The sequence below is a fragment of the Ochotona curzoniae genome, unplaced genomic scaffold (genome assembly GCF_017591425.1).
Source record: "Ochotona curzoniae isolate NIBS_2020 unplaced genomic scaffold, NIBS_Ocur_1.0 contig_2861, whole genome shotgun sequence".
Taxonomy (NCBI): Eukaryota; Metazoa; Chordata; class Mammalia; order Lagomorpha; family Ochotonidae; genus Ochotona; species Ochotona curzoniae.
The window spans coordinates 115,773-138,862 of record NW_024465620.1 but is presented as its reverse complement, the minus strand read 5'-3'; the positions used below and the strand labels follow the sequence as shown (position 1 = coordinate 138,862).

At 61.3% G+C, this 23,090-nt stretch overlaps 3 protein-coding genes across 3 annotated transcripts; 2 read left to right on the top strand and 1 right to left on the bottom strand.

The window, feature by feature from the left end:
• Positions 1 to 949: 949 nt before the first annotated feature.
• GNG8 (G protein subunit gamma 8) lies at positions 950 to 1,285 on the top strand. Its single transcript, XM_040978262.1, has 2 exons — positions 950 to 1,035; positions 1,157 to 1,285. The coding sequence occupies exons 1-2, from the start codon at positions 952 to 954 to the stop codon at positions 1,283 to 1,285; spliced, it is 213 nt and encodes a 70-aa protein (XP_040834196.1). The 5' UTR covers positions 950 to 951.
• Positions 1,286 to 10,044: 8,759 nt separating this feature from the next.
• On the top strand, positions 10,045 to 13,897 carry PTGIR (prostaglandin I2 receptor). The gene is made up of 2 exons (XM_040977851.1): positions 10,045 to 11,044; positions 12,100 to 13,897. The coding sequence occupies exons 1-2, from the start codon at positions 10,277 to 10,279 to the stop codon at positions 12,496 to 12,498; spliced, it is 1,167 nt and encodes a 388-aa protein (XP_040833785.1). The 5' UTR covers positions 10,045 to 10,276; the 3' UTR covers positions 12,499 to 13,897.
• A 3,400-nt stretch (positions 13,898 to 17,297) lies between these two features.
• Positions 17,298 to 22,342, bottom strand: CALM3 (calmodulin 3). The gene is made up of 6 exons (XM_040977849.1): positions 22,183 to 22,342; positions 19,442 to 19,472; positions 18,032 to 18,175; positions 17,825 to 17,931; positions 17,558 to 17,693; positions 17,298 to 17,469 (listed from the first exon to the last, which is right to left on the bottom strand). The coding sequence occupies exons 1-6, from the start codon at positions 22,183 to 22,185 to the stop codon at positions 17,441 to 17,443; spliced, it is 450 nt and encodes a 149-aa protein (XP_040833783.1). The 5' UTR covers positions 22,186 to 22,342; the 3' UTR covers positions 17,298 to 17,440.
• Between the last annotated feature and the right edge of the window lie 748 nt (positions 22,343 to 23,090).

Here is a 23,090-nt window from a genome sequence, read left to right as displayed (position 1 = left end):
CGGGCCGGGGGACCCAGCTGCTGCTTCCCAGCTGTCACCTGCCTGCCATCCCTGGCTTGGAGCAGCAACAGGTAGGACGCTCCCATCCTGGCACTGATGGTCCACAGCACTCCAGGACCGCAGACTGCTGGCCTGGGAATGAATGAAAGAACAAGCGACTGAGTGAGGTGTACGCTTGTGTCTGCCTCACCTGTCTCTCCCCTTCCTTGGTCATCTCTAGCCCTTCCATCCCTCCATCTCTTCCTCCCCATCCCTCCGACCCCTGTCCATCCATCCATCTGGGTCTCTCCCTCTTGCCCCATCCCTTCACCCTCCCCCAGTCCCCCCTTGGTCTGTCTGCCTCTCTCTCTTTCCTCTTTTCTTTCCCCACGCCATGCCCACCTCTGTCTCTTGGTCCTCTCTGGCTTGTCTGAGTCCCTCTATCCGTCCATCCTCCCCACCCCCGTGGACCTTCTGCACCGCCCCCTCCCCTGGCTGTTGACAAGCGGAGGTGCCTTTGAGATGGCCAGAGCTGGGGAGGAGGGTACCCCCTGAGGGCCTGGAAAGGGGGGTGCAGCTGCGGCCAGGGCCCTAATGAGTCCCCCTCTGCGCCCCTCCCGCGGCGATCTTAATTCCTGCCTCTCTCAGGAGCCTCGGCTAATTGGCCTGGGGAGAGACCCCCCTCCTGGCTCAGCGCTTCCCCTGGAGGCTGGGGGCGTGGGGGAGGGGAGGGCACCTGGCTGCTGCTCCAACACCTGCGGCCCTCTCTTTCCGCCAGCACCTGCCCCTCACCTCCCATCTCTGCTCCCTCCTCGCTGCTCTTCCCCTTCATCTGTGCATCCCTCCATCTCTCCTCCCGTCATCCCGTGTTGACCGTCCACCTGCGTCCTGCCAGCACCCAGCCTTACCGGGCGAGCCCCAGCCCCATTCCCTCTCTCCCGGCTTTGAACCCCGTCCCCCGCCGCCACAGCCATGTCCAACAACATGGCCAAGATCGCTGAGGCCCGCAAGGCCGTGGAGCAGCTGAAGCTGGAAGTGAACATCGACCGCATGAAGGTGCCGGTCCGGAGAGGGGGGGTCTGGGGTGGGGTTGGGGGGCTTGCCCAGCCGTGTTGGAGGCAGGACTTGGTCGCACCGAGGGATGGGGCGCCAGCTTCCCCCACTGTGGCTCCCACAGGTGTCTCAGGCGGCGGCCGAGCTCCTGGCCTTCTGCGAGACGCATGCCAAGGACGACCCGCTGGTGACCCCGGTCCCTGCCGCCGAGAACCCCTTCCGCGACAAGAGGCTTTTTTGCGTCCTTCTCTGAGCCCTCCCCGCCCGGAGTATGAATCCAATAAACTTGGTGACCGGTGCTGGGGATCTGTGCTTCTGGAGGTCGGAGGGAGGGAACACGGGGAGACCCTTACCACCGCGGGGAAGTAGGGTTCTTTCCGGTTCTTTCTGCGTTGTCTGTGGAGTGTGTGAGGAAGTGCGTACCACTGCCCTCTCCTCAATGTATATAACGGTCCTGCCAATCCCAGGAAGGTGCTATTTTGTCCCCAGATGGTGACAGGCCAACATGGGTAGAGCTGGGCTGAGGGCAGCTCTGTTGGACGGCTCGTGGAGGGGGAGGCGTCCAGCCAGGCCGTGGTGGTGGCTGTCCCAACCGGGATGTGTGGTGCGGTGGCCAAGGCACCCCTTTGGGACGCTTCCCTCAGCTTTCTGCTAACACACACCCTGGAGGCAGCAGCGGTGGCTGGCTGCATTGACTGGGTCCTTGCCACCCCTGCCACCCACACAGGGAGAGTCAGCTTGAGTTCTCCGGCTGCCAGTTTTGGTTCTCGCTGTTTCGGGCATTTGGGGAGCAAGCCGGCAGATGGGAACCCTCTCTGATAAATAAAAGATAAATTGACAATAATAAAAAGCCAGGAGGCTATGGAGAGGAGGGCAGCCAGAGGAGGAGAGAGCAGAGCCACCGAGAGCACTGTGTGTTTCCAGGCACCGTGTGTTGCCTGGGCACCTGCTGATGGCCACCGGCTCTAACTGGGCTGCAGTCCGTGCCTCTCCCTCTGACCTCGATTTGGTTACCAAGTTAAAACATTGGAAGAATCCCACATTGCTTGCTTCTCTGGGAGTTAAAGAGCCCGGTAACCCACAGGCACCCATGGGCTGTGACACAGATAGGCCAGTGTCTCTACACTTGCATGGGAGGCCTGGAAGAAGCTCCTGGCACCTGGCTTCAGAATGGCTCAGCTCTGGCCATTGGAGCCACTTGGGGGGTGAACCAGAGGACAAGATGTTTGTCTCTCCTCTGTGTCCATTTGCCTTGCCAATAAAAATAAATAAGGCTAAAGAGAGAGAGAGAGAGAGAAAGGAAGGGAGGGAGGAAGGAAGGAAGGAAGGAAGGAAGGAAGAAAGAAAGAAAGAAAGAAAGAAAGAAAGAAAGAAAGAAAGAAAGAGAGAGAGAGAAAGAAAGAAAGAAAGAAAGAAAGAAAGAAAGAAAGAAAGATAGATAGATAGATAGATAGATAGATAGATAGATAGATAGATAGATAGATAGGTGAGACATGGGCAGTCATTTGGCCCCGGGATCCACAGGCCCGTGAAGACCGTTGCATCCCATGTCAGTGGATCTGTCTGCAGGTCCTGGCTCCAGCTCCTGGCTCTGGCCGCCTGCCAGTGCAGACCCGGGGCTGCAGGGGGGCAGTTCCCTGCTGGCCGTGTGGGTGGAGCCTGCAGTCAGTTCCTGGTTCCTGACTCAGCCTTGTCCCAGGCCCAGCCAGGGCAGAGCTTGGGATGTGGATCAGCGGACAGGATTTTCTCTCTGTGCTTCTCAAGCAGGTGCTTGGGTTGTGACTTAGGACACTGGAGCGCCACTTGTGGTGCAGGCAGTCCCATGTTGGAGCCCTTGAGTCCCGGCTGCTCCGCGTCCTTCCAGCTCCCTGGAAAACAGCAGAGGATGGCGCAACCTGGGACACCTGGAAGAAGCCCCTGGCTTTGCTCCGTCCCGGCTATGGCCATTTGCAGACTGAGCCACTGGATGAAAAATCTCTTTCCCTCTCTCTATGTCTCTGTAACTTTGTCTTTCAAATACATAAAACAAAGCACAACAAAAACAATGTAAAGCTACAGGACATTTAAAAAAAACAAATATATGGGCCCGGCACGATGGCCTAGCGGCTAATGTCCATGCCTTGGACGCGCCAAGATCCCATATGTCACCGGTTCTAATCCCAGCAGCTCCACCTCCCATCCAGCTCCCTGCCTATGGCCTGGGAAAGCAGTCGAGGACGGCCCAAAGCCTTGGGACCCTGCACCCATGTGGGATACCCAGAAGAAGCTCCTGGCTTCTGGCTTCGGATCAACTCAGCTCCGGCCTGTTGCAGTCACTTGGGGAGTGAACCTCTGGAAGAAAGATCTTTCCCTCTGTCTCCTCTTCTCTCCATAAATCTACTCTGCCTTTCCAATAATAATAAATAAATCTCTTTTTTTTAAGATTTATTTATTTTTCATTACAAAGTCAGATATACAGAGAAGAGGAGAGACAGAGAGGAAGGTCTTCCGTCCGGTGATTCACTCCCCAAGTGAGCACAACGGCTGGTGCTGTGCTGATCCGAAGCCGGGAACCAGGAACCTCCTCCGGGTCTTCCACATGTGTGCAGGGTCCCAAGGCTTTGGGCCGTCCTCGACTGCTTTCCCAGGCCATAGGCAGGGAGCTGGATGGGAAGTGGAGCGGCCAGGATTAGAACCGGCGCCCATATGGAATCCCGGGCGCGTTCAAGGCAAGGACTTTAGCCGCTAGGCCACGCCGCCGGGCCCAATAAATAAATCTTAATATAAATAAACTTCCCCTGTCATCATTGCTCATAGGGACTTGGAGGGAGAGTTCGGCTTTGGCTGGTTGGTTTCCTGGCTGTCCTGGGGCCACTGAGTTTGCAGCACTTCCCCTTCTTGGGGTCTCACTGGCAGCTCAGGCCGGAGGGAAGCTGGACCTCACGCCTGGCTGCAGGTACTCTCTGGGCTCAGCTCCTCACGGGCCATGCTTGGTCCGGCCATAGCTCCGGTATGCACGTCCCCTGGGCCTCCTACCCTGGCATATAGAGAGGCAGAAGCCACTGTAATTCCATCCCCTCTTTGCTTCCCCTGTCCCCCTGGCAGGCTCCAGCCTGGTTGCATCATGTCTGCAGGAGCCCCGTGGGGAATTGTAGGGACTGGGAAGAGCTGGCAGGTGGGGGAGGGATGCTGGAAGCAGGGAGCCAGGAGCAGTCCAGCATCTGCAGGCCCAGAGTCCTTGCAGCTTCAAACCGAGAATGCACGGGCATCCAGGATCCCAGGAGTAGTTCTCTGGGGATTGGAATTCCTAGAATTTCCCAAGACCCCAGTGACCTGTGGGCAATAGGACGTAGCAGCTCAGTTGCTGTGGGGTGCCAGGATTCCAGCGGAGGTGTTTGGGAATGCCACCCACCCCTTGCTGATCTGGGGGCGTCATACTGTGGAGAAGGGGTGGAGGTCTGCCTGGAGGAGGAGGAAGGGGAATGAATGAGGAAGGAGGAGCCAGAAGGGCCAGGGCAGAGACAAAAGACCCAGTGGTATCACAGAGGAGCCTTATAGCTGGCAGTGTCACCAGTTGCTGCTACCCCCAGCTGCCAGGTCAGGCCCAGGCCCAGGCCGGGGTCAATCAGGGCCAGGTGGCAAGGCAGGGAGGAAAGTGCTGGCCCCTGGCAACCCCGCCTCCTGGGACCCCAGGCTCCAAAGGGCCCAGCGCCTCCCTATCTGGGCCTTTTCTGGTGTGCTAAAGGCTGACAGAGGGGTGGGAGAACTCCCAGCCTGGCACTTCCTGAGGACCTCTTTGTGGCATTGAATTGTCAAAACAGCCTCACAGGTGACTGTGCCCACTGGACAGACACAGGGATGGGGATGGGGAGGGCCCAGTGAGGTGGACTAGTGGCTGAAATCCTCGCCTTGCATGTGCTGGGATCCCATATGGAAGCTGGTTCATGTCCTGGCTCCCCCACTTCCCATCCAGCTCCCTGCTTGTGATTGGAAAAGCAGTCGAGGACGGCCCAAAGCCTTGGGACCCTGCACCCATGTGGGAGACCCAGAAAAAGCTCCTGGCTTCGGATCGGCGCAGCTGCAGCTATTGTGGCCACTTGGGGAGTGAATCATAGGATGGAAGATCTTCCTCTATCTCTCCTGCTCTCTGTATACCTAACTTTCCAATAAAAAAAGTAAACAAACAAACAAGGGCCCAGCATGGTGGCCTAGCAGCTAAAGTCCTCACCTTACACACGCCAGAATCCCATATGGGCGCCAGTTCTAATTCTCTGCTTCTCATCCAGCTCCCTGATTGTGGTTGGAAAAGCAGTCGAGGACGGCCCAAAGCCTTGGGACCCTACACCCATGTGGGAGGCCTGGAAGAGGCTCCAGGCTCCTAGCTTCAGATTGGCTTAGTTCTGGCCATTGTGGCTGCTTGCAGAGTGAATCACTGGATGGAAGATCTTCCTTTGTCTCTTTTACTCTCAGTATATCTGACTTTTCAATAAAAATTTAAAAATTAAGAAAAACGAGGTCACTGGCCTGTGGGGGCTAGAGGAGAGATACTCAGAGGACAGTGTCTGGAGGCCTGGGGGATGGGGCTAAGTGGCTCCCCACATCTCCCACCCTGGGAGATGTTAGCATGTGGTAGGCGAAGGCTCCGTTGGGGCAGAAGGCTGTGGGCAAATGCACAGTAGCAGTGAGGGGTTTCGAGGGACATGTGGGCGAGAGTGGTTGGCAGCGTGGGTACAGGGCGGAAACCAGGCCATCAGGTAGGGGTCGGGCCCAGGTCAACGGGCAACAGGCGGCCGAGGTCTGAGGTCTGTGGCCACCCACAGCAAATGTGGGTCAGTGGCCAGAGGTGCTGGCAGGTGGCAGACACGCAAAGCCTGTTGCAACTCCACTTCCTGGCCTGTTTGCACTGCCTGCCTGGGGACACTCACCCAGGCATGTGGGGACACTCAGCCAAGGGCCATCTACCTGCTTCATGCTTTCTGTTGACCAGGGCCTCCCGCTGCCCCGGCCCAGTCTGCTGCACACATGGCCAGCCGTTGGGAGACAGGACGAGGCTGATTCCAACTTGTGGGTGAATAATCACCTTGTGTCTGATCTGAGGGCTTCCTGAGGAGCCTGTGGGGTGAATCTTATCTTCCAGATGCCTCAGATAAGGTCAAGGCCGCCCTGCTGAAGAAGAGCGCCCGGGGGTGGCCCGGCCAGTGAGTGCTGAGGGCACAGACCTGCCTTGCCTGGTCCCAGGCACACATCCTGGCAAATGTAGCCAGAAAGAGGGCTCACTGAGGCTGCCGTGGCACAGCTCATTCAGCCACGGGCTGCAATGCCAGAATTTCCCAGATAGGATACCAGTTCCAGTCCTGGCTGTTGCATTTCCCATCCAGCTCCCTGCTAGTGCACCTGGGAGAGCAGCAGAGGATGGCCCACGTGTGTGGGTCCCTGCACCTGCACGGGAAACTTGGAAGAAGCTCCTGGTTCGTAGTTTTGGACCGACCCAGATCCAGCCTTTGTGGCCGTCTGGGGAATGAACAGGCGGATGGATGCTCTCTCTGCGTTTTTCTGTAATTCTGCTTTTTAAACAGATAATCTTTTTTGATGGAGTGTTTACTATAAGTTGCACTATTGTGTATCTGTGATTAGCAACACACCCATGAGGACACATGTATGACTCCAGAAGCACACAGGAGCTGCCACTCCTCACACACACACACACACACACACACACACACACACACACACACACACACACAGACACACAGAGTCATGCCCAGATGCCATGCACCAGCAGCAACTTATGGAGGAGAGTTCTGAAAGGTCCTGGAAAGGGCCCAGCGCAGTAGTCTAGTGGCTACAGTCCTTGCTTTGCATGCACTGGGATCCCATATGGGCATCAGTTTGTATCCCAGCTGCTCCCTGCTTGTGGCCTGGGAAAGCAGTCAGGGACGGCCCAAAGCCTTGGGACCCTGCACCCACATGGGAGACCTGGAGGTGCTCCTAGTTCCTTGCTTCAGATCAGCTCAGCTCCAGCTGTTGCAGCCACCTGGGGAGTGAACTAGCAGATGGAAGATCTTTGTCTCTCCTTCTCTCTGTAAATTTGCCTTCCCAATAAAAATAAATGAGTAATAATAATTAAAAAAAAAAGGTCCTGGAAGATGGAAAGAAAGCTTGTGTGTGTATGTGGGGGGGGGGGCGACAGGGGGGGTGCAAAGAAAAAAATCACTCCCCAGGTGGCCACAATGGCTGGAGCTGAGTCAGTCACAAGCCAGGAGCTTTTTTTTTTGTGTCTCCCACGTGGGTGGAGTCCCAGGGCTTTGGGCCGTCCTCAACTGCATTCCCAGGCCACAAGCAGGGAGCTGGATGGGAAGTGGAGCAGCCAGGACATGAACCCATGGTCATATGGGATCCTGCCGCATGCAAGGCAAGGACTTTAGCCACTCAGCGTGCAGGGTCCCATGGATAGTTTTTTAATCGTGTGCAGTATCCACTAACAGACATTCACACACACGCACACTCACACACACACACACACACACACACACACACACACACACACACACACTCGCACACCATGCTGAGGGTAATGCTAGTCCAGGTGTGCTGGTGCACCAGGTGAATCTGTCCCTCCCCGGAGGGCCTAGTTCAAGTCCATCCCACTAGCTGCTAAGGCACCTGGGGAGGCAGGCAGCAGCTGGTGGTTCAAGTCCTTGGGTCCCTGCCACCTGTGTGGAAGACCTGGCCCAGATCTGGTTGCTGTGGACACTTGGGGAGTGAACCAGGGATGGGAGATCTCTCTGTCCTTTGGCCTTGGAAATGCAGGTAGGTCCCAATGATTCCACAGACTCCCAACCCAAGTTCATGGTCCTGGCACTCAACTTCCTCCTGGGTTCCCATCGCCCACTTCCTGCCAGGGGGTGCTGTGCGACCTCACCCCGACTCAGTCCCCACTCTCAGGGGTCTCTGAGTGCGTGTCCCCTCTCTTCCTCCAGAAAGCTGCAGTGCGTGGAGGGTGGAGAGCCGCTGACTCACCCTCTTTGGGGTTGTTCGTCTCGTGGCTTCCCAGCTCCCGGAAGCCACCCCTCCTTGATCCTCTATAGCGAGCAGTCGGGGCGGCTGGTCACCCACACCCACCCTACCCCAGGCACCTAGTGAGCACAGAGGCCTCCCTTGTGGCTTTTGCTGTGGACTTGGCTGCTGGGGCCACAGCTGGACACGAGGCTGGGCGTCCCCAGGAGGTAAGCAGAGCCATGTCCCATGCTAGGACACTCTGTTCCCGTCACTAGCTGAGTCACTGTTCCCTGCCGCCCACTTGCTCCTGATAATGGGAGCACAGAACACCTGCTAACTGCCAGGGCACATGGGGGCCAGGCGGGGAGTGGGGCCTGGAGGGAGAAGAGGGGCAGGTCCTGGTCTGGGGTTCCCTTGCTCTCTGGGTTAGAGGAACCCCAATGGGGACAGGAAGCTGACAGACAGACAGAGAGAGGATCCGGGAACCAGTGCCTTTGCTACCCACCCCTGCTCTCCCTTGCCACCAAGGCCAGCCAGAAGCATGCCAGGCGCCGTCCTTCATTAGCGCAAGCTGGCTTCCTGAACTCGCGCTGCTCTTCCTGGGGCCTGGTGAGCATGGGGGGCCGTGGAGGTGGGGGCCTGCACGCAAGGCGTTACCCTCCCACCCTGGGCAGAGCTGTGCCGCCTCTGGGAGAGTCCCAGCTGGGGCACACATCCACCCGGCGGAAGCCGGAGTGCTAGCTGGGCATGGGCGATAGGGAGCCTGGGTGGGGCAGCAGCTGCTGGCGGTCAGGTCCCTGGGGCAAGAGCATCCCCCTGCCCAGGCTCTTGCCAGCAGGCTGCCAGCCAGGCCATGGCTTGGAATGCTGGCACTGCTGAGCAGACAGGCGTACCAGCTTCCTGGCCTTACCCAGGGCTGTGACATAGTGAGAAAGCGACAGAATCAGACAGGATTCTGTTCTGAGTTTGAGATCTCAAGTTTGTCATCTTTATGTGCAAGCTAGCCCCTGGATAAGCAAGGAGGAGGGGGTCCCCCAAGAGGGTCTCTGGTCCATGTGACTGCCTTGGGACCCTTGAGCTCAGCAGGAATAGATGGGGGAGGAGGCCGCTAGGATTTGTTGAAGGAGGGTGGGAGAGCTGCATGTGACCCTGATGCTAGAGCCCTGGATGGACAGCTATGGTCACCTCTTGGAGGTCAAGGTCATTTACTGGAGCTGGGCCTGGGAGTGCTGGGGAGAGGAGCAGGAGGTGGCAGGGCATTCCTCTTTGAAGCTGACCAGCCCCTCTGGCAACTGCCAGCCCCATTCTCCTCCTCCTGGCTTGCTTCTACGGGAGGGGAGAGCGTGGGGCGAGCTCCAGAGACCGGCATCTCTCCCCCTGCCCCGGCTGACTCCTCTCAGTCTGCTGGAAGGATGAAGTGGCCCGGGATTCTCAGTGGTGTTGTCTGGAAAAGACTACATCAGGAGGAATTTCCTGGTCATTTCTCAATCCCTGGTAATGTCCTAACCCTGGGGCTTGGAGCCCAGAATAGATCCTAGGAAAGGCCCCGGGCTTCACCAAACCCTCCAGCCTGGCCGGCTCTACCTCTCCACCCGTGAGGGCGACTCAGAGATTCCCGACCCAGGACCCAGAGAGTGAGACAGCCCTGTGGGGAGGAACGAGGGGAGGGACCCCTGACCGGGATGGCATGGCGGCAGGTGGCTCGCTCAGGGAATGGAGAGAAAGTGAGAAAGCAAGGCTTGACTGAGGGTGGGAGCGGGGGCGGAAGCTGGAGCTGGATGAACCAAGCTGGGACTGGGGGCCGGGGCGCATGCCAGGGAGCCGGCAAGGAGCCCAGGGGGCCCCTGGAGAACCAGGGAGGGAGGGCGGGGCAGAGAGGAAATGAAAAAGCTGGGGCCAGCAGGCAAGATGAGGAGGGAGGAGGGAGGAGAGAGAGGCTGATACAGACAGTGGCGTGAGCCACCAGGACACACGCAAGACTGGCCAGGGAGCCGGAGGAGGGGGGAAGAAGAAACAGCAGCTGGGCAGGTGCGGTGAGCAGGACCAGGGAAGGTGGGGGCCGCCGGAGGGAGGGGACACAGGAAGACTTTGCAGGAGAAAGACTGAGGGAAAGCGAGGGCTGGGCCGAGCCCGGAGGATAGCAGCCAGCTGTGGGCGACTGGGTGGACTGCAGGGCCAGCCTGGCACCCCTGAGCCCCCAGCCCCAGCCCCAGGGGGCCCTCGAGCCCAGGCTGGCTGGCTGCTCTCCCATCACTGGACCAGGAGGATGGCGGACTCCTGCCGGAACCTTACTTACGTGCGGGGCTCGGTGGGGCCAGCCACCAGCACATTCATGTTTGTGGCGGGCGTGGTGGGCAACGGGCTAGCGCTGGGCATCCTGAGTGCCCGACGGCACTCCCGGCCCTCGGCCTTCGCCGTGCTGGTTACGGGGCTGGCTGTGACCGACTTGCTGGGCACCAGCTTCCTCAGCCCTGCCGTGTTCGTGGCCTACGCCCGCAACAGCTCGCTGGTGGGCCTGGCCCGTGGCAGCCCCGCGTTCTGCAATGCCTTCGCCTTTGCCATGACCTTCTTCGGCCTGGCCTCCACGCTCATCCTCTTCGCCATGGCCGTGGAGCGTTGCCTGGCACTCAGCCACCCCTACCTCTATGCCCAGCTGGATGGACCACGCTGTGCCCGCCTGGCATTGCCAGCCATCTATGCCTTCTGCACCCTCTTCTGCTCGCTGCCCCTGCTGGGCTTGGGTCAGCACCAGCAGTACTGCCCTGGCAGCTGGTGTTTCATCCGCCTGCGCTCCGCCGAACCTGGAGGCTGTGCCTTCTCACTCGCCTACGCCAGCCTCGTGGCCCTGCTGGTAGCCGCCATCGTCTTCTGCAATGGCTCCGTCACCCTCAGCCTCTGTCGCATGTACCGCCAGCAGAGACGCCACCAGGGCTCACTGGTCCCTGGACCCCGGGCACGCGAGGATGAGGTGGACCACCTGATTCTGCTGGCCGCCATGACAGCCATCATGGCCGTGTGCTCTCTGCCTCTCACAGTGAGTCGCTGCTCCTGGCAGGTGGGGGGAGTGGGGGTGGGTGGTGGCCTGCAGCTCTGTCCTTAGTTGAGTGTCCCTGTTACACAGACAGGGCAGCACCCCCTTTGCATCTTTGCACCCCCTCATTGCTCCTGTCTTCCTTGGAACAAGCAGTCTCTTGCCCACTACCTGGGCCCTGTTTGCACCCCTCGTGGTCCCCTACCTAAATCCTCAGTCCCTCAGATCCAGAGCTCCTCCATTCTACCCTGCCCCTGCCACTCCCCACGCTGCGTGGAACCCCGGGATCTGCCATTCACAGGCACTTGCAGCTTACAAACCTTTTCTCAGCTGACCACACTCCCCTTGCGTGCGTGGAGTGAGTGCTCAGCAGGAAATGGCCCAAGGTCACAATTCTCCCGGGAGATGGACAATCAGCTGGGGCCTCCGGCTCCAGGGCTGGAGTTCCCACTGCGCACCCCGCACCCCACGTGCCTCGCCCCTACTGTCCTAGCCAGAGCCCATGCTGGTTCTGCTCTCTCAATATCTGCCTCTTCCTCCCCCGCACCCTGCACTGGCTTCAGAGTACAGACCCTGGGGCTCCCACACAGTGCACCTTTGCCACCCATCTCCCACCTGGCCTCAGCTCCTGCCTGTTCAGTGCCATGGGCCTTTCCTTTGAAACCTGCCTGGGGGTTGCCATGGCCCTGGGAACTGGATGCGTGGTCAGAGGCATGTAGGGCAGGGTAGGGTTGGCAGCATGGGCAGGGAGGAAACTCCAGATCAGAGATTTGGAAGCCCAGGGTCTTCCCAGCCGGTCGAAGGGGAGTGATGGGAGATCTTTTCTGTCGGGCCCCCATCTACCTCCTCTTGGGCCTCCGTGGGCAGCTTCCTGGGAGCCCTGCGTGCCAGGCCTGAAGCGATGCTGTTTTCATCTTATCTGATTTCCTTCCCCCTTCTGCTGCGTCCCCGCCCTGGTCCCCACTGGTGAGAGGGGAGGAGGAGGGGACGCAGCAGAGTGGGGCGGGGGGCTGCTTGTTGATTCTTCTCCCTGTCGTCCCTCTTTCCCTCACCCTCAGATCCGCGGCTTCACCCAGGCTGTGGCCCCCGACAGCAGCGAGATGGGAGACCTCCTCGCCTTCCGCTTCAACGCCTTCAACCCCATCCTGGACCCTTGGGTCTTCATCCTCTTCCGCAAGGCTGTCTTCCAGCGCCTCAGGCTCTGGGTGTGCTACCTGTGGCCCTGGCCTGCCCAGGATGCCCCTCGGATACCCCTGTCCCCACCGGCACCGCTGCCGCCCCTGGCCTCGGGGAGGAGGGTTCCCACAGCTCCCCAGGGAAAGGAGAGGAACTGGGTGCCCCTGTCCGCCTGGGGTGAGGGGCGGGCAGCAGCAGTGCCCCAGGCGGGTGGCGGCCCCGTGGGAACACCGGTTAAGGCTGCAGAGGCCACTGCCCCTGCCGCCTGCTCCCTGTGCTGACAGCTCAGCAGGGCTGGGGTCCCTGGCTACCTTGTTGCCTTCTGGGCAAGGAAGTGGGGGTCACAGCTGTTGGGTGCAGATGTCCGACCTCAGCCCGCCATTCCTGGCAGGGCACTCAGCTGCTATTTCTGCCAGGGTGGGTAGGCACTCACTACAGGCTCTGGGGGTGGGGGAGGGGCGGGCCAAGGGGAGTGAGGGATCCAGGAGAAGGTTTACCCTGGAGCACAAACTGGCTCTCTCAAAATATCCAGCGCCTGGGCGGCCTGCTCAGGCCCTTGGTCCTCTTCCATTTCACTGTCTAAATATTTAGAGGGCAGCTGGGTTCCCAGCTTCTGTGCATTCGGGTCTGCAGGGGGTGTGTGCGGGGGGGGGGGGGCGGGGGCTAGGGTTCCAGCTCCTCTCCTTGTCCATTAAAGGGGCCCTGTCCACTGTGCCCCCCCCACCTGAATCTCCCGAGACTGCCCTGCGTTCTGCCAAGTGGCCCAGGAGCCAGGGGGCATTCTGGGAGAAGTTCCAGACTCTCTCACGCACTCCTCCCCTGCCCACCGCAGGGCTCTGCTGCTGGGGAGTGGTGGGCCCTGAGATGCTGTGTGTCTGTGTGTCTGTGTGTGTGTGTGTGTGTGTGTGTGTGTGTGTGTGTCTGTGTTGGGGGTGGCGCGCGTGAACCTCACGGACCACCCAAGATGGCAGATCCAAGTTCTGGATCTGTCCCCTCGGTGGAGGAGGGGTGCCTGACTGCACCCCCTTAATGTCACTCATGCATTCATTGAAGGACCAGCTTCTCCCCCCTCCCCCCTGCCACCTTCTCCTGGGATCCTCCTTACCCTGGTGGGGGGGAAGGGTGGCAGGGGGGGATGCCTGAGATTGAGCTGACCCCAAGTGAGTGACAGGAAGTGAGCTGGCCTGGGGCTGGGGGAGGGGAATGGGAAAGCAGCCACACTTCCCTTTTTCCCACCCAGCCCCCCATCTGGGGAGGGGCACCTGCCCCCCCATCCCCGGGTGAGGAGAGAGCAGGGAGAGGACGCAGCAGCGGCCTGGGGGGTACCCTCCGGTCTCCTCTCTCCTCAGGGAGCCTTCAGGTAGGTCCTGCCCCAGGGCTTGGTGTACAGCAAAGCTCCTGGGGGCCAGTTACTGTTCCTGCTGTTGTTGTTGTCACTGCTGTACAGGTCCTGTGTTCAGATCACAGAGAAGCACAAGGGGTGTGTGTGAGCTAAAAGCAGTGTGTACAGGAATGGACTCTGCTTGGGGTCATGAGAATGTTCTGGAACAGGACTGGGGCGCATGGTGCTGTGACCTGCCCTGACTGGCTCTGTGACTGTACAATGGTGATGCTTCTCACCTGGGATCTTGCCACAATAAAATAGTGTGACTCTCAAACAAAAGTGAGCGTGCTCAGAAACGCTGCCTGTGGCTTGACGTCAACAGGGTGGTGAAGGAGGTGGGAGGCTGGCAGGGAGGGCAGGGGCTCCCCAATGGGAGGCAAGGCCCTGGGTGACACTGGGCTCCTCCCCGTGGCTCACCCCTGGCTGTCTACACTCCGACCTCTGGCCAGACCACTTTGGGGTGGGGGAGGTGGGCACCTGGCTTCTTTCCTCTGGGGTTTTCATGTCTTTGGGCCCCCAGCCGTCTGCCCAGCACCATCCAAGGTCAATGTCTAGCTGTCCCACGGCCTAGGGCTGAGTGAGCAGACTCCCCCCACCCGAGTTCCCGGTTCATGTTATTCTCAAAGTGGGTAGGTCTGGGGACCTATGGGAGACATCAGGGAGGACTTCCTGGGGAGCGGATGGTGGATCTCCTGGTCTGAGCCTTCTTGGGTCTAGGGAGGTAATGTCACAGACACCACCGGGGCCTGCCCTCACTCACCCCTCAGTGGTTAACAATTAAGTGATTACATCAGTGTGGGATACAAGCAGTAGGTGACAGCACAATTAGTTGCGGGGATGTGCTGGCAGAGGGCAAGACCGTGCCACCGATCCTGGCCCCACCCAGGCTGGTACCTAGAACCATGGCCCCACCTGCTGGTCACACTAGGAATGACAGAGAGGCAATCTCCGGCTTCCCAGGGGGTGGTGGTGATGTGTGTGTGTGTGTGTGTGTGTGTAGGGTGGTGGTGGTGGTGGTGGTGGTGGTGGTGGTGGTGGTGGGTGTGTGTGTGTGTGTGTGTGTGTGTGTGTGTGTGTGTGTGTGTGTGTGTGTGTACAGGTCTGGGATCCTGGCTGGGCTTGTCACATCAGGACAGGCCCAATTGAACCATAGCAGCAATTCCCACAACAGCCTTTCCCTGACGGGGCTGTGGGAATTGCCCCTCCACTCCTGCCCCACGGCTGTTGGAAGCCAAGTGCACTTCATGTCTTTGATTAATCAAGAATGGAGAGGGAACTCATGATTATTTAATAAGGTAGCCAGGCCGGGAGTTAGCAGTCTTCCCTAACACAGGGCCCCGGGGGACGATACGTCAGGGAAGGGCAGGTGTGCGTCAGTCAGGGCGGGCACTAGGGATGCCGAGCCCAGCCACTTCCCAGAAGCAGGTGCAAGGGGCAAGGTGCACCAGGTGTGACCTGTGGCCCTGGGCCCCCGGGCGGGACTGGGGTACAAGACAGTGTCCATGCAGGGCTGTGTGCACCTGACCCCAGGGCTGGGTGAGAACCCAGACCCCTCCTTGTCGCAATCCTGGCCTCGGCCAGCCTCCCCACTAGTTCTCTGGCCTGCTGGCAGTGGGACTTTGTCTCGCCACCTTGCAGCACAGCCAGCCAGGTGCCCTGCCACATCCGTGTGCCAGCAGGAGGTATGGGGAGCAACCTCCACTCAGCCTCTCTAAGCAGCAGAGTCACAAAGGCTAGAGCTCCTCCAGGTTTCCTGCATTGATGCAGGGATCCAAAGCCTTGGGTCATCCTCAGCCTGGATCGTCAGAATTGGAGCAGTTGGGACCTGGTGCTGCAGATGGAGGATTAACTTGCTATGGCGCTGCACTGTCACCATGCATGAGCCCCAAACGCACCTTTTCTCATTCCCTCCTCCATCCTGCCCCACTTGCGAGTGGCCTGGGAGGAACAGGTGAGCCGAGGCCTTTCCTCCTCCGCCGCAGCCACCAGGAGCGCAGTGAGCCACCTGCACTGTGCCACCACGCTGGGGCTCTCCCCCGACAAGGCCCGTCTTCTCCCCCATCCAGGCTGAGGTGGACGGCTTCGGCAAATGGCACTCCTGCCAGGGACCTGGGAGTGGGGTGGAGGCTCTAAGCATCAATAAGAATCCTGTGGCTCCTGCCTCAGTGCCCCCGTCCCCAGGTTCTGCCAAGGTCCTTCCCACACATAGCCAAGTGAGGTACCCCCACCAGGCTCATCCCAGTCCCTGCACAGGCCCCCTTCCCAGCTCTCAGCTAACTCACCCCCCACCCCCGACACAGGGTGGGTACTGGCGGTCTCTTGCTGGCGGGTGGGGTGTGTCAGCCCTAGAAGTCAGGTGAGGACCCTGCCTAAGCCATCTTGGGATTGGCCAGTGCTGCTGAGCCGGGGGAGCAACAGACACTATAGAACAAGTCAGGTAGTCACTGTATTTTATTGGAAAACATTGATATATATTTTTCTTCACAGCTTGAACTGAACACGATATTGCCCGGTTTAAAAAACAAAAACAAAAACAAAACATTCCGCAAAAGTCCACAGCCTCCCGCCTGCCTGCCCTCCCCTCCATGGCTGGTGGGGGTCTCTCTGTCCCTCCCTCCCTTCCTCCTGCCGAGGCTGGGGGCCAGAGGGCGGGTGAGAAGTCTCCAAGCTGGGCAGGTGCCAGGAAAAGCGCCTCCATCCACCTGGGCTGTGTGTGTCGTGTGTGGGCGGGTGTGTGAATGGGGAGGAGAGGCGAGCCAGATGAAAGGGACAGACGGGGGCGGGGGAGGCACCGGGACCATGGCACTGCCCACACCGACTTCCCTGTCCCAGAGGCGCAAGGCAGAAGCAAGGGCACGGAGCATGCTCTCCACTGGGTGGGGGCAGGCAGGGGCGAGGGCAGAGGCGGCCGAGACAGCACAGACATGGGGAAGAGGTGCCATGCCGCCCCCAGGAGCGGAGGGGCGGGCAGACTGGGAAGCAGGGGCTGCGCCGAGGCGGTTTTATTGCAGGTCTGTCCTCTGGCGAGCGGGCTGCGGCTCATCTCCCTTCTCCCCACTCTTCAACTAGCTCGCCAGGGATGTGGGCAAAAATGGAAGCTTTTAAGTGGCAGAAAGGGGCCTGGGGGGGAAGGGGAGGGGTGGGCGGAAAACACCAGCACATCACAAACCCTGCATCCCACACCCGCTCCTGGGGCTAGGCCCTGGGGGTGTTAGCACCAGGTATGCACGGAACAGCTGACAGCGCTACAGGAACGCGGGCCAGGCCACACGCAGGGACCAAAGGCATGGCGCCCCGTGCGGCCAGCCCGACTCAGAAAGCCAATCGGATGGTGCCATCCACTCTGGCTGTCTCCCGTGAGCCAGCCCCCTGGAGTGGTCAAACAATGCCCCATGCAGCCAAGGCCACAGCCCCCCTGGCCCACCCTACCCCGCCCCCCTCGGCTGCTGGGACCTACACACCAGGTCACAGGCCGCCTGCATGCAACGGCCATGGGCATGCGCCTCCGCCTGGGCCCAGGACAGGGCTGGCAGCTGCCCCAGCACCCCAAAATAAGATGACAAACAGAAAGACACAGAGGGACACACACAGAGGCGAGCCACCCGGGCTGGGGCAGGAGCTGGATACATCAGGATGTAAGGGGGCGGGGAGGGGGGGAGGAGGAGGAGGAAGAGGGACAAAGAGCAGTCATGCAGCTTGGGACAAATCTTTTGTTGCTTTATCAGATTCTCAGTCAGTCAATCGGTGTTTGCTAGAACTGGGGAATGCAGGGGAGTGGTGAAGAGAGCGCGCGCAAGAAGAGAGATCAAGAGAACGGGCATCACCAGCTGCCCGGGCCTTCACTTCGCGGTCATCATCTGTACAAACTCTGTGGGGGGAGAGCAAGGCGGCAGCCGTCAGGGCAGGGTGGGGCCCGGGTACCGGCAGCCCGGCGCAGCCCCGCCCAGCGGCCTCACCTTCGTAGTTGACCTGGCCGTCCCCGTCGATGTCGGCCTCCCGGATCATCTCGTCCACCTCCTCGTCCGTCAGCTTCTCGCCCAGGTTCGTCATCACGTGGCGCAGCTCGGCGGCGCTGATGTAGCCGTTCCCGTCCTGGCAGTGGGGACAGGGTGTTCATGGTGGGGTGAGGCCTGCCACCCCACCACCCTGGCAGGAAGCAGCGCCAACCAGGAGGGAATCATGGCGGCAGCGCCGGCGGGGCAGGCTCCCCGAGCCTCGCCCACCTTGTCAAACACGCGGAATGCCTCCCGGATCTCCTCCTCGCTGTCCGTGTCCTTCATCTTCCTGGCCATCATGGTCAGGAACTCTGGGAAGTCAATGGTCCCATTTCCTGGAGGGGTAAAGGGAGGTGGGGAATGTTCCTGACCTGGGCAGGGAGACACAGCCCCGGCCCAGGGTGGCTGCCCGGTGCCTGCTGGCCCCGAGCTTACCGTCGGCGTCCACCTCATTGATCATGTCCTGGAGCTCAGCCTCGGTAGGGTTCTGCCCCAGGGATCTCATCACAGTCCCCAGCTCCTTGGTGGTGATGGTGCCGTCTCCATCCTTATCGAAGAGGGAAAACGCCTCCTTGAACTCTGGAGAGGGGAGACACAGGGGACAAGTGAGGGACAGGGAGGCTCCCGGGACAGATCTGGCCTCCACGCACAGGCCACCTCCCTGGTGGAAGGTCTAGGAACTGGCCAGCTGTCTAGGACAGCCCAGCCTTCAGCACATCCGCTTACCGCACGGGCCACGGGCTGCGGGCCACGGGCTGCGGGCCACGGGCCACTGCCAGCTCGACCTCTTCGGCCCGTGGGTCAGGGAAGCTCTCTGTCCGAGGGACACTAGTCAAGGTCACAGTGACAGGAGGGGGTGGGGAGCGGAAGTGAGGAGGGACAAAGGCTACAGCACGTGCATGTCTCTGCTGTCCTAGGAGGACATGTGGGCACTGAAGCCCTGACTGGCACCGCCGCCAGCCCAGTTCCCCGCTGTGCGGTGAGGCGTGGGGTGATCAGTGGCAGAGCATGGCTGACGGACAGTGCGTGGGGCGAGTGGAGGGGGTTGGCTGCCAAGCCAGGAGTATGACGAGTGGGAAGGCCACAGCTGGGGATGCATCAGGAGTGAGAGGAGCCCGTGGCTCCTGCCCTCCTATTGGGCCTGCTTGGCACCTGGCATTCCCCTGCCCCCAAGCCCTTAGAGAACAGATGCCTGGCAGCACAGTCCCAGAGGGCAGGGACGCTGGGGACAGGGCTGGGCTGTGGTGAGGGAGGGGTGACCTCCATCATCTGCTGGCCCTGGAGACCCAGGATGCTGGCACCTCCCTGTGCTGAAGGCGGGAGGACAAGGCCGGGTCCTGGGGCTGCTCAGAGCCAGAGCCAAAAGCTACATAGGCGTGACTGTGTGTGTTGGGGGGAAGGCATGAGGAGAGAAAGGGGGCAAGGCCACTCCCGCCTCCCCACACCCAGGCTGGGCACTGGTCACACAGCAGAGCTGGGCTCTCTCCCAGGCTTGCAGCATCCAGGCACTGTGTACCTGGTGGGAGCCAAGAGAAATAAGTCCCCAGTCGCAAGCCCCACACCCAGTGACAGGAGGGCGTGACAGGGGAGTGAAGGCAGGGGTCTCCAATGGGGGACATTTGAGCCGATGACAGGCGTGGCCCTCACAGAGGTGGCAGACAAGCAGCAAGGCCAGCCCATGCCGGAGGTGGGCAGCTCCCGCAGTGGGTTGGGGGCTCCAGTCACTGATGTCAAAATGCTGAGGTGACTCTGGGGTCTGATCGGGATGGGAACACCCTTGGGTGCTTCTCCGATGTACCATCCTGGCCGGCTGCTGAGGTGTGACAGGGGACGTGGGGCACTCACCTGCAATCTGTTCCTCCGTCAGCTGGTCAGCCTGCAAGGACAGGAAGGAGAGTCAGCAAGCTAGCCAGCCCTTGGCTGCACGCGGGCAGGGGGGTCAGGGCCGGGAGGGGACGAGGCCTGGGCATGCTGGCTCCTATGGTGGTGGGCAGCCAACCCTGCCTGCCCTGGGCCCGACTGAGCAGTCCGAGGCCAGCACAATGTGGGCTGGCCCTGGCCTGGGAGCCCCAAAGGCCTAATCATGCAGTTCTAGAAGGTTCCAGATGGTGCCAGTCAGTCCTTGGGCAGAGCAGAGGGAAGTTCTCTGGGGCCTTCTTGGCTAGTTCCCGTGTCACCCATTTGGAGGTGCCAGGCCCAGGTGGACCCAAGTGGCCAGCACTCTGCTAGCTGGTGGCTCTGGGCACCGCTCTGCGCAGGAGGGACACATGCCAGGGAGGGGACTGCACCAGGCAGTGCTGGCTGTGACAGAGCCACAAGAGCCTGTGTCTGTCTCGGCAGCGCTGCAGTCTTTAACCCTTTGTAGCCTTAGCGGCGGGCCAGAGAGATGGGGTGGCTGGCCGTCCTTGCTGCATGTGGCCTGGGGGCGGGGCACGGAAGCCGCGGGACTGGCCCTTCCTGACCGAGTCCTGGGGACGGGCCAGCCTAGTGGGGGAGGAGCCAGTAGGGGCCTACGCCCAGCACTTCAGGCCTCCAAAGAGCAGATTTCCCTGGCTTTTACAGGTGCTACCCAGAAGGTACCCCAACCCTGTACCACAGGTTGGAGGGTCCAGATAACTGTCTCTACCCCTTTGCAAGGAGAGGGAGAGACCCCAAGGGTCCAGCAGTGCCAGCCTTGGGCCTGCCAGACCTCGGATCTGCAGTCTTGGACATAGAGGTTCCATCCCAGGAGCAGGGACAGTGCCCTGCCCTGGGAGGAGGAGGGTGGGAAGGAAAAACCCACCCCGAGGTGCTGACACCTGAAGAAGCCACCTGGGAAAGTGGGAAGCCGGGAGGGGCTTCTGATTGCCAAGGCTGGTGGGGAGGGGGGGAAAGAGGAGCGGACACGTGCCCTCCCCCTCCCCCGACTGCTCTTCTTCCTGCTCCCCTGGGCAGAGGGAGCTGGTCACTGCACAGCCCAGCAGGTGCCAGCCATCCCCACCCAAAGCCTCAGGGGAGGGCAGGTCAGCTCCAGGTGCCGGACCCCTGAGCAGCACTCCCCAACGGGGGCCAGGCCCCCCGTCCATCCCTTTCCAGAACCGAAGATGGCACGCCTCCACCCAAACCTGTCTCCAAAATAGCCTGCTCCCTGGCCCTCATCTTAGGTTCCAGCAAGAGGCTGGATGTGGGGTGGGGGAGGGACCGGGCTGTCCGTTCTCAGCCTTGCCGCAGCCCCCGGGCGGTGCCAGCCTGCAGTGTCAGCTGAGATCGGAAATGGGGCCAGGGCCCCGAGCCCCATCCCACCACATCGAGCTGATGACAAAGGGAACGAGTGGCCAGCCAGGGCCACTTCGAGGGTCCTGCAGGCAGCTCGGGGTTCCCTCAGCAGGGTTCTGCTGGGGTGGGGGGTGTCAGGTCAGGCCTGTGTCAGCAAGCCTGAGATCTCAGCCACAGCCCGGCTGGGTCCGGCAGGACGGCTGCGTGCACCTCTGGCCTTGGCCTGCGGGTACTGGGGGAGCCGGGGAGGACCAGCTGCAGCCCTGGCTGTGTGAATGGATGGAGGCACTGGGTGGGTGAGCTAGCGAGGGGGTCCCATGGGGTGAGGCCTCTGCTGGGAACAGGCGTGTGATTGCTGGCGATGCCACATGCCGCACCGTCACCAGTGAGGAGCCACCGCCCCCAGGGCCCCCACTGAGCAACACGCGCGTTTGATCCACCTCAAACTTTGATCCCCACCGCCCAGGCACCCTCAGCGCAGCTCTGCCGCCTGCCCCCACTCCTTGGGGCCGCCCACCCCTCAGCACCGCCCCACTTTGGTCTTTGTCCCCCCCATGTCTTCCCCACGCTCGGCAGGGTGGGTCCCACACCCACTCCACACCTAGACCCACCCAGACCCACCCCTGCCATTCATTTGCTTCTCAGCATCTCCTGGTCTCCCAAAGTCCTCCCCACTTCTCACCTTTCCAGGGGTCCCGCCGCCCTGCCCCCAACCCGGAAAAAACAACCAACCAACCCCACTCTCCTAACGCCTCAGGCCCCTGAATCCCTCCCCACCTCCCCCATCCTCCCCCATCCCAAGGGCTCCTGGAGCATCTTGCAACCTGCTTTGCTGCCCACCCCAAGTCTGCATGCACCTCACCGCCTCCCCTTCCTCCTGGTGGAGCACTAAGGTCCTGCGGGGACCCCCCAGCCCCCATTGCGCCCCTCAGTCCTGGGGTCCAAGCTGCACCAGTGCGCCCCTGCGCGCCTCTCGGCACCCCACCTCCTCCAGCCGGGTTTCCACCGCCACCCTTGCGGAAGCAGTTCCCACATCTTCAGAACCAACCCCCCAACAAAAGCCTTCTCGAAGGCCCGGACGGGTCCTTGCCCAGCCCCCTCCCCCAAACCCCTGGGAACCTCAAACATCCCCCACCAGCGCCGTGCGCTCAGGTGCCCGTGTGCCGATCCAAACACCCCGGGGGGTGCCCAAGTCGCCTTGAGAAACCCCCAAACCCCGCTTTGTGCGTGTGTGTGTGTGTGTGGAGGGCAGAGCGGTTCACACGCCCTACTCTGGGTTCCAGCGGAGGGGGCCCCGTCCGGTGGCTTTCCCTCGCGTCCCCGCCACTCACCATGGCGAAGCCCGGGGCGTGCGGAGCGTGGGGATCAGGCTTCCTCCGGTGGCGCTGGTGACGGTGGCGCTGGTGGCGGTGGCGGCGGCAGCAGCTGCAGCAGCTCGAGCTCGGCCGCGCGTCCGCGCCTCCACACTCACACTGCCCGCAGCGCGCGCCGCCGCCGCCGACGCCGCCGCCGCCCCAACGGTCCCTCAACGGCCGCCGCGCGCGCCCCGCCCCGCCCCGCACTGCGGCGCCGCCGGATCCCTCCGCGCCCGGCCGCCCGGAGCGGGGGAGGCGGAGGGCGCACCGCGCACGCGCGCGCGCGCACGCCCGGGAACTACTTTCCGTGGCCGCGCGCGCCCCGCCCCCTCGGGCGCATTCCTCGCGCTCCCCCGGCGGAGGGGCACCGGCTCCAGCCGACGCGTGACGCGTCCCTGCTTGTGAGCCGCGCCGCGATTGGATAGGAACGACGGCAGAAATCAGAGCGCGGCGCCCATTGGTCCGGCCTTCCCTGCAATGCGTCAAACTGGGTCGAGCCACCTGCGGAGCGGGTAAGGGGGGAGCGAAGGCTGAACTGGGTGGCTGCGTGGAGCTGTGAGGCGTCACGAGGCGGAAGGAGACACCAGAGGGGAGTTTACCGAAAACATTACATCGTTGCTGGTTGCTCGGGAGCGGTTAAAGGCCTGGCGAAAGACGCGAGGCTTTTTCGGCCTCTCCCTTCTAACGGAGTGGAAGATGGTTCGAGCCAAACAATGCTGGCCTCCGAGGCCCCGCCCCTAGCGGGCCGGAGGGGGCGGGGTCTTGGAGGCCCCGCCCACCGCCCGCCTGGCCAGGGGCGCCACCTGCCGGCAAGTGTGAGGAGCTCAGGTCACCTCAGTCTGGAATTGCTTTTGTCACTTGCAACCGAGGGATTCCAGAGGGGC

Excerpts from the sequence above, each read along its gene's own strand:
- GNG8 (XM_040978262.1), top strand. The coding sequence starts at position 952 with ATGTCCAACAACATGGCCAAGATCGCTGAGGCCCGCAAGGCCGTGGAG. Across the intron at positions 1,036-1,156 it reads TGAACATCGACCGCATGAAG|GTGTCTCAGGCGGCGGCCGA; the intron begins GTGCCGGTCCGG and ends TGGCTCCCACAG.
- PTGIR (XM_040977851.1), top strand. The coding sequence starts at position 10,277 with ATGGCGGACTCCTGCCGGAACCTTACTTACGTGCGGGGCTCGGTGGGG. Across the intron at positions 11,045-12,099 it reads TGTGCTCTCTGCCTCTCACA|ATCCGCGGCTTCACCCAGGC; the intron begins GTGAGTCGCTGC and ends CCTCACCCTCAG.
- CALM3 (XM_040977849.1), bottom strand. Across the intron at positions 18,176-19,441 it reads GACGGAGGAACAGATTGCAG|AGTTCAAGGAGGCGTTTTCC; the intron begins GTGAGTGCCCCA and ends TCCCCTCTCCAG. Across the intron at positions 17,470-17,557 it reads CGGCCAGGTCAACTACGAAG|AGTTTGTACAGATGATGACC; the intron begins GTGAGGCCGCTG and ends CTCCCCCCACAG.